Raw genomic sequence first — 9,470 nt, 5'->3', positions numbered from 1 at the left:
AATTAGATAAAATTCTGAAGTTTAATTCTCCATGATGACATGTTAGCATGCAAGATGCAACTGAGCGTTACCAAAATTTGATCACTGAAGAAGTAATCAGGCACCATAAACCACATAAAGACCGAGGCTTCAGACTTGATGCAACTGAGTAATATGGTCAAATGCTTTGGTCAAGTAACTAGTCGTTATCATTTCTGGAGTTAATTAGCGCATGGAGCAGGGTCTCAGTTGAAAAATAAACTGCCCAACGGTAATAGTGGTTAACATTTGTGCTGACTGCTGAGTGCTGACTTTGTGCAAGTGGTTGACAATGGGATATTAAAGTTGCACTTCTTAGTTTTACAATTCATATGTTGACCTTGCACTAAAGGCTGCCAAAATGATGGTTGTCGTTACTAAATATGTGGTATGATAAGAAAATATATGCGCAATTTAATTGATGAATAAGACTTGAACCGTCAAAATTTCCCTACACGTAGGTTAAGAAATGGAAAAAAAAGATTTTGTTACCAAATGCGTGGTTATGTTCTCATGCAAAAAGCACAAATATAGTGTCTTAATTAAAGCCAAGTACATAAAGACTCAGAAGATGTCGCATCCTGCATATTGCATTCTCTCTCTGCCACTTGATTCAGAAGGATGAACACAAACACATCCAAAAGTGTGAAACCCAATTTTATTGAGTAATATAGTATATGTGCTAAAGTTCAGTATATCATAATAGAATCTTCCGATTTACTTCTTCTGGTCAAATTTACCTGTAATTAGGACATCAATGAAGTTTGCAGTAAATATTTTCTAACTATTACTTACTTTTTTAAGTATATGACATACCAAGAATAAAAATAAAGTAAAATATTATTTGTTGTGATAAATCTACTTATGTCATTTTCTTAACCAGATACACTTACACATAATAATGGTTATAATTATGAAATTTAATTGCGCATATCCTGGAATCACATCTATTAGGCCTCCTCCAATCATGCCAACTCATATCTATGTGGAAGATAGAGAAAGAAAAGCTAGATAGTCTCATACACGCATCTCTAAATTTTGTGTGACTGACGTGTGGGGCTACATATGCATAGGAGCTAATCTTGATTCTAATTGTTGGGGGGGGGGGGGGGGGGGGCGTATCTCTTATATCTTAGGTGTATAAGCTAGCACTTGACTCTAACCCATTGGAGGAGAAGGCCTTAGTGCTTGGTTCCAAGTGAAATTAAAACAAAACGGCATGTGAATTTTGTCCTAAAGTGACATTCTCGGATAATTTGCTACAATGACTCATACTTGCCTTTAGCCATTGTCAATGCAAATTTTCTTTAGTAAAATTGAATATACAATTGCCACAATGATAAGTGGCTCAATTCTATACTGTGGAACTAAACTCCACATTGAATTATTTGGTTTACCATACTTCGCTCATATATCAAAGAATAATCGTAAAAGGTTGACTTCTTTAATTATGCTTCCCAGCACCTAAATTTTAACATTTGACATTTCTTTAGTTGACATTAGCAAAGTACCAGCTACATGCTTCAGTTCTTAGCATATCTAGTATTGGCAGTTGACGTAACTCTCATCCCTCGAAAGTCACACTGCATAGCCTTGCTAGCATGCCGCATGTCCAATTCTGAGACCACACTGCACACTAACCTGTAAAAGTTGCATTGTCCACTCCTTCCAATGGGCAAGTCCGCATACATGTACTACTCCATTTACACTTTCATTCTCGCTCCGTTATAAAAGGTTAACCCGAATATGATATATGTGGAGGATAAAGGTTTATAAGTTGATTTCACTTTTACTCATACTAAACTTGTGCACGCAGCACTAATGGGCCACTACCAAATTAGGCCAGGTGTTAGTTGAGCATTCTATCCTCCTAATGAGAACCTAAAATAAACTACTACCTCTGATAACAAATACCTGTTGTTTTGGACAAAGAAATGCAATTGAACTTTTTCCAATATGTTTCCAAATATTTAGGTCAGAATGATGAAAATGGTAGATGGAGATTTGTGTTGAAAAAGTACTTAACATAATAATAGTTTGAGTTCTGCGAATATATTGTAATAGAAATTATTGGTGAAATTTTTTGTTTTAAAGACTATTGGATGTAAAAATAACTAGGGCCCAGTTCAATATTTCTACTACATGTCATAAATGCCTCCGATAAAAATCAAATTCATAATAGTGTGTTTGGTGTGTTATGCCATGCTGTGAGACTTTTAGACAAATTTATAGTACAGAATTTTTCTTTGGAGGAATCTTAATTTTAAATTTCATTTCTAAACAGCAATCCCTGGTATCATCATCATCATATCTTAGTCACTGTTACACATTCAATTTTGTCAGTAACACAGTGCAGGCAATGCTAATATATATGTTATCATCAAGTCAGATAGGCATCTGGACGTTGGAGTAAATTACCCGTAGACTTTATTTTTTTATGCAAAGCATGAACCCAATGATAAGTTAATCAATGCAGATGCTCATAAGCATGGAGTAAAAAACAGTAACAAGCTCACACAGCCCACGTGGCAACTGCCTATATAAACCAAATTAAGCAAAGCTCAAAATTTAGAATCCAAAATTAAAGCTGCCTCACTATCACTACTCGGAATCAACCACATTAACATCTCAAGATGAAGATTGGCGCTCGTGATCTGAAGCTCAAGGGCCTCAAGAGGGCTCTGGAGGAGCAGAAGGCCAGACTCTACATCATCCGTCAATGCGTTGCAATACTCATGACCTGGCATCATTGATGGGTTTTTTGACCAAGTAGGAAATTTGTCAAGATTTTTCTTTGCTGTTATATTTGGATGTTCTTCAATGGGCCTTGCCAGAAATTCTGAACTTCTAGGCCTCCCGGACTTGTCGGTGATTTGGCATGAAGTAAAAGATACCAGATTTTTCTTAGTGCACAAGTAAGCATTCACCGTAGGTCACCAGAGAGGTCAGATCATCAGGCTTGATGCGACAGTGTAATTTGGCCAGCATCAGTTGGTGCCATTTCCATGTCATCGATCTCGTGTAGTCATATTGTGACTCCCATTGGCGACAACACTGTGGTTGTGCTTTTGATCATTGATGGCTCAATATGCCAAATATACCGAGTGTCTCGCTTCTTTGACCAGACCATGTTTCTGAAGGCATCATTTATAAAGAGAGGTGGTCAGTTTGATCTCTACAAAGACTGGTTCAGGTTTATGGACTATTCAAAGAGAGGTCAGGTTGCTTCTAGTAGTTTCCTCAATATTCTATTTGAAAAAAAACATCTACGATTTTTTAATTCGGTTGATATGATACCTAATTATCTAGCAAAGGAAATAACAAAAGTTGATCTGAGTGCTGGTGCTTGTGGGAGCACATAGCTTTTGGGAGAGCACAAACAGTGCCTACCTCGTTTGTGAAATAAAGGAGGATGTATAGTGAAATGCCACAGGATCCCACTTTGCAAAAGTTGATAAGTTCACCCATTGTTCTACAGTTCCTACCAAGACACTGAGCTCTCCATTTTTTTGCCCTGTCTTCTAGATCTTTTCTACTTCTCATGGTTGATATTGGCAGCCATGATCACTGCTATTTTCTGAAAGTAGGTGCCTGTTTTCTTTTCTCGGAGAGTTGTTAAGGATCTGTTCTCCTTTAGTTTTTTCCAGATCTGTGGAAGGGTAGCCACACGACACTATGTTCAATTTATTCAAATCAATTATGCTTTCAGAGATAATTAATCTTGTGCTTAAACGCGGTTCCTTTTTTATTTTATATATATCTTCAGTTTTGAAAGCTTATTTGACAAAAAAAAGAATTGACTAAAGCTTCAAAATAGTGCTGCAGAAGTTTATAGGTTGCATCAGACTTCTTTTTGAGAAGCAAATGTTTCCCTATCATAATAGCTTTTTAAAGTTAATATGTCCTTGGTCTACTGCGTACTGCTATGGAAACAGAGATATACTTTGCAACTGTAAGTCTATTTCATTTTGATTCAGCTTGTTCAACACAGTGTAATTGACATTGATTTGTTTTCATGAATTAGAAAATCCTTAATCTGCACTATTTCCACAAGCCTTACTTTTGCTGAATTTCATAAGACACAAGAGAAGATGAAACTCATACGCTGTGTGCTACATGAAGCTAAAACTAATGGTAAAATTCAACCCAACCTGACAAATTCAGAAGGCACTGAACGCAGGCTCAAATCCAACCTAACTTTTCACTATGTTCTTGGTGCCGTCAGTATATTCAGGAGCTGAAACTTTATATGACTGGAAGCGAGACAAATGTTTTTTTACATAAATACAGTGTAGAAGTTTCTGTGACAAGAAGCAGATGAGAACTAATTGTCGTTTCTTGTTTCAAAAGAATAATTTGTAATTCCAACTTAAATGGCAATCGCCAATTTGAATGCTCATTTGATTATAATTTAGTATTTAGGATTCTTTTAGGTATTTACATTTAGTACAAAAAATATTTTATTATATCAATTTAAGATTTAGATAGGGTAGACCAAAATAAATATGCTCCTAGTTAATTAAGATAGAACTATAACATAGACACGCATTCAGACTCGTAAGGGAAATCTAGTAAACATTATCACCACAATAAAAAATTTAGATGAAAAATAAATTAGAAGTCCACCCCTAGGGATTACAGAGAGACACAGAGGATACCAAGAGCCGTCAAATTGACATATTTATAGGCATGGTGCTGCTGAAGTTTGTAGTATGTATCCAACTTTTTTAAAATTTCTTATATTATGTTTTATCTTCTTTTTGAATTAATTGTTTCCTGTCATCAGCCTTTTAAGTTTATATCTGCTGCAGGAATAGAGATATGCTTGACAAGTACACATGTCTATTTCATTTTGATTCAGCTTATTGCAACACAGTGAAATTGACACTGGCTTGCTTTCTAGGACTAGAAAATTCTTAGTCTGTCTGATTTTCATAAGGTACAGGAGAAGTTGAACTCGGAGTCGTGCATAAATCTCAATCTCATGATAATACTAAACCTTGGCTAATTCATAAAGCTCTCAACAGTACTTTTGGTGCCGTGAGTATAAACAGGAGCTCGTATACAAAAATGAGAGCAGCGTCAAGTTGACCAAAAAAAATGCCTTCTACATAATCAGATCGTACAAGTTTTTCTAAGACAAGCAGATGATAACGAATGGTTCTTCCTCGTTTGAAAAAGAATTCCTTGTTATTCAAATTTATAATTTCAAACGGCAACCTGCACCACTATGACTGAATGCTCATTTGATTATAATTTGACGTCTAGTTGTTATTTGGATCTTTGTTTTTTGAAGAATAAAACTAGATTTTATTATTTCACTTTTATAAGTTAGCCACCTAAAGCAAAGAGAATCTCCTTCTAGATAATTTACCATACAACAGGAACATAGACAACCATTCAGAGTCTCAAGAGCCGTCAAATCCGAATCTTAGTAAACATTATCACCACGATAAAACAGAGATGGGAAACGCATTAGAAAGTCCACCCATAGGGGTTATAGAGAGGCACAAAGGATATCAAAGAGCCATCAAATCGACATCTTAATAAACATTATCATGATCATTACGCATTTATGCATATAGTCTGAGCCAGTGCAAATCCCTGCCTCTCTTTCACAATCTAGCCCTATATTATTTCCCATCTACCCCTCAACTACCAGAGAACAACAGCCTCCACCTCACACAATGCCAAGCACAACTTCTCCATTTTCCCATCCTTTAGGCTCTACCACCAACAACAAGAAAACCAAAACATCGCTATCGCCTCCAAAATACACAATTAAGAAGGAAGCATCAAGCGTACATCAATAGTGACACAAAGGTCCTACATGATTGAAAAGAACTTGATGCCTGCCTGCCTCCTTTCCTTCTGGCCCTACCACTATGTCATGTAACAACCACTTCTCTCTTCTAGAGCTAGAAGCACTGGTACAGGTCTATGGGCTGCTGGTTCCATGTGCAGTTGGCACCAAGGAGATCATAGGAATTGCTGGATGTGATGTTGTTCACCATGGCTGGATTTGTAGGAGCACTGGCACTGGTGCTAGTGATAGTGTTCATGTAGCAGAGGATCTCAGTCAGGGCACCCAGCCTGCTGTCCAGCTCCATCTTCTGGGTCTGCAGAACAGAGTTTTGTGCTTGCACTGCCACAAGGTTTTGGCTGGTTATGCTTAGTGCCATGCTGAGCTGCTTGTTCTGGTCCTTCAGCTGCTTTACCTGTTTTACGACATGATACTATACCTCTTAGCAATATGACTCTTAACCTTTTTCTCATTTTTATGCAGGTGACTTTGGTAAAAAAAATGATAAGAGCAAATCATGATGGTGGATTTTATTTATTTATAGCTTTCTTCAGTGAATTAGCTAGCAAGCAACAGATGATTTTGTGGGGCCTTTAGGGAAAAGGCAGTACAATTATTGAGCTTGTTTGGCCAGATATTTCAAGTGGCCCTTTGTTCACATCTGTTTTGCTTTTTTCACCTGCACATCAGTGCAAGCCTACATGAATAAAAAAGTAGAATAATTGAGACGATTGGACAAAATCATTGGATCAATGCTTCCATCATGAACTACGATAGACTTATGTTTGGACATAAATAGCACATATGTATACCTGTGAGGTGAGGTCGTCGAGATGCTGCTGCTTTCGCAGCCTAGACCTCCGAGCCGACTCCCGGTTCGACTCCTTCCTCCGCTTCCTCCTCCTCTCCATCTGGGCCTGGAGGTCCAGGTCATCCTCCGACCTGGAGCTCCGGGTCCCCAAACTCGATCCAGATGAGGTCCCACTTGACATGGTGACGTCTCACCACCTCTCGTGTACTCTCAGCTGTTTCGCACTCTTATTTGTCACGTATACGTACCCCTTTGTTACTACCTTAATTATATCCTATAGAGAAAGCTTAGTTAATTGCAAAATTTACAACTAACTACAGGGAGGCTACTGAGAAGACATAAAACCAGTAGAGGAATACAACGGAGAAGGACTGCACAAGGCGGGTGATTGAGGAGCCGATCATAAAACCAGAGAGGAGGTGCTCGGACAGGACGAGCAACAACATCTAAACAGATGCTGCAGCTTCTTTCCTAGTCTATCATCAAGAACAAGAAGCAAAGTACTCTTCTTCACTTAAAGTTAAAATTTGTTTTGTGTGTATATTTGTATGTGTGCGTCAAGAAAGGGTAGGTTCTTGCTCAAGAAAATTTTGGCAGAACTTCCCCTTGGAGAACTGATGGTGAGAGAAGAAAGTTTTGTCAGAACCTCCCCTTGAGAAGTGATGGTCAGCGCAGAAAATTTTGGCAGAACCTCCCCTTGGAAAACTGATGGTCAGTGCAGAAAATTTTGGCAGAACCTCCCCTGGGAAATCGATGTTCAGAACAGGAAATTTTGGCAGAACCTCCACTTGAAAATCAATCTTTGGAACCAGAAACTTCAGCAGAACCTCCCCTTGGAACCTGGAAGTTTCAGAGACAAGGATTGGAGTTCCAAGGAAAAGGTTAAGCTGAGCTTGCAGCAGGTCAAGACACCGAAGTTGTGTCAGCAACAAGCCGTGCTGTTGCTGAAGGGACTAGAGGGAGCTGAAGGGCAGAACGCAGTGGTGGAAAGGAAACCTAGTAAGGGAGGTGGGGAAGAGGGGAAAAGGGAATTGAAGCTTGGAGGAGGGGGGCATTTATAGTTGAAAATTGGGTGGTTTCATAGGGAGAAAAAAATTGCAAAAATGGGCAATTCTAGTGGAGGAGAAAAGGAGATGGTAAAGTGTGTAGAGAGAGAGAGAGAGAGAGAGAGAGAGAGAGAGAGAGGTGTTTGGAATCTTCTTTGGCATCTGCCATTCTGCTGGCAGTGGGAAGAATAAAAATTGTGGGCTGATATTCGTCGTCACTGGTTTGATTGATTGCTTGCGACATCTGTGGTTTGCTGAATAGCCCATGGTAGTCCTGTACTTGTTTTGAGCAGAGAGATCAGGAAAAAGATAAATAATTGCGCGAGGGGTTATCTTGAGTCTTCAGCAAGAATATGGAATGCCTCCTAGCTAAAAGGTTGCATCATCAAGTCTGGACATGGAGAAAACAAAGCTCCTTCTTCAATTTCATATTGCGATTCCAAGAAGCGTGCCTTTGCGGAACTCGTCAGTGGGATCAGACCTCTTGTTGCGATTAATGAATTATGATTCTTCTTTCTTCCCGTTTGAGCGCGTGCGTGGTTTACGCAAGCGAGATTGCTTTTAGTATGGGTTCAATTTGAAGCTGAACATACAGGCTAGGAGTGCAAATTTTCAGAACTAGAAGTCTGTAGCAGTTAACCAGCCTAGAGAAATATTTCAGAGGTTTCAAGAGCATGCAAGGAAAGAAAGCAGGAAAAAGCTTGCCACTGAAAAAACTGACAACGATTGAGGTGCCTTTTGTTCGTTCTTCGTAACGTGTCGTGCTACCAGTTGGTGATAAAAATTTGAGCTTTGTTGAGTGTGATATGATATATTTTGAGAATATATTCGTGATCACGGGTGGAAAACGTAGCATTAGTCCCGGTTGGATAGGGTCATAGATCCGGAACATCCAACCTGGACTAAATTTTCGAGACTAAAGGGGATTTTTTAGTTCTGGTTGGTGTTACCAATCGAAACTAAAATATTTTTAAAAAAAGCACCCGCGCCGACCGCTCGCCGGCCCCACGCCACTGGTCTGCGCTCGCCCGCCTCTGGCAGCCTCCGCCCGTGCCGGCCGGACGCCGTCGCCTGCCCTCGCTTGTCGGCCGCCTGCCGCTTGGCCGCGCCACTACGCTGCCCTCGCCCCGCTGCCGCTCCTCACTGCTAGTAATGGGCGAGCAGAGGGGGAAGGGGAGGGATGGCGGCGGCGGGAGGTGAGGGGGCGGCGGCAGCGGCAGCGCAGAGAGGGGGAGGAGGGGAGCGCTGGTGGAGAGAAGAGGAGAGGAAGGAGGGGATGAGGAGAGGAACAAAGAAGATAAGTGGAGAGGGGAGTGCTGCCTGGGAGGATAATAAGGAAGGTAGAGAACACTGCCTCGAGGGCTACGTGGAAATCTTGCGACACCCCGGGGGATCTTTGCAACCGAGACTAAAGCCTCCCGTTTCCTTTCGGTGGCTCATTTTTTAACCCGGGACTTAAAGGTATTTTAGTCCCGGATCCAATGTTAACCGAGACAAAAGTACCAGGATGGAAGGTTAGTTCTCTACCGGTGGATAGCAGGCTACTATTATCAGATCCTTGTTGTCAAAAATACCATTTCCTAGTATTTCTCATAGTAATTAATGTATAAATTCGTAGAAAATGTAAGAAACAGCATGATGAACACTTGCAAAGCTAATGGAAAGTGGCTCTGATCTGTCAATTTTTGTTGGCACTTGAATTGACCTCGCGCACGCCACTCCATGATGGCGCACACCGTACCCATCAATTATTTTGTTGACAACAACAGAATGGCATGCAGTTTCAACTGGA

General features: G+C 40.1%; 1 protein-coding gene and 1 long non-coding RNA gene across 2 annotated transcripts; one reads left to right on the top strand and one right to left on the bottom strand.

Moving 5' to 3' along the window:
- Nucleotides 1–5,535: 5,535 nt before the first annotated feature.
- On the bottom strand, nt 5,536–6,956 carry LOC117845531 (bZIP transcription factor 44). Its single transcript, XM_034726591.2, has 2 exons — nt 6,634–6,956; nt 5,536–6,236 (listed from the first exon to the last, which is right to left on the bottom strand). The coding sequence occupies exons 1-2, from the start codon at nt 6,811–6,813 to the stop codon at nt 5,937–5,939; spliced, it is 480 nt and encodes a 159-aa protein (XP_034582482.1). The 5' UTR covers nt 6,814–6,956; the 3' UTR covers nt 5,536–5,936.
- Nucleotides 6,673–7,658, top strand: LOC140222056 (uncharacterized). Its single transcript, XR_011897629.1, has 2 exons — nt 6,673–6,814; nt 6,953–7,658. It is a non-coding gene; the product is annotated as an uncharacterized lncRNA (long non-coding RNA).
- The last annotated feature ends 1,812 nt before the right edge of the window (nt 7,659–9,470 follow it).

Source organism: Setaria viridis, chromosome 2 (assembly GCF_005286985.2).
Source record: "Setaria viridis chromosome 2, Setaria_viridis_v4.0, whole genome shotgun sequence".
In the NCBI taxonomy this organism is placed as follows: domain Eukaryota; kingdom Viridiplantae; phylum Streptophyta; class Magnoliopsida; order Poales; family Poaceae; genus Setaria; species Setaria viridis.
This window is presented reverse-complemented; position numbering and strand designations above follow the sequence as displayed.

Coding starts and splice junctions, on each gene's coding strand:
- LOC117845531 (XM_034726591.2), bottom strand. CDS start 6,813: ATGTCAAGTGGGACCTCATCTGGATCGAGTTTGGGGACCCGGAGCTCC. Junction 6,237..6,633: donor TCGACGACCTCACCTCACAG/GTATACATATGT, acceptor GTCGTAAAACAG/GTAAAGCAGCTGAAGGACCA.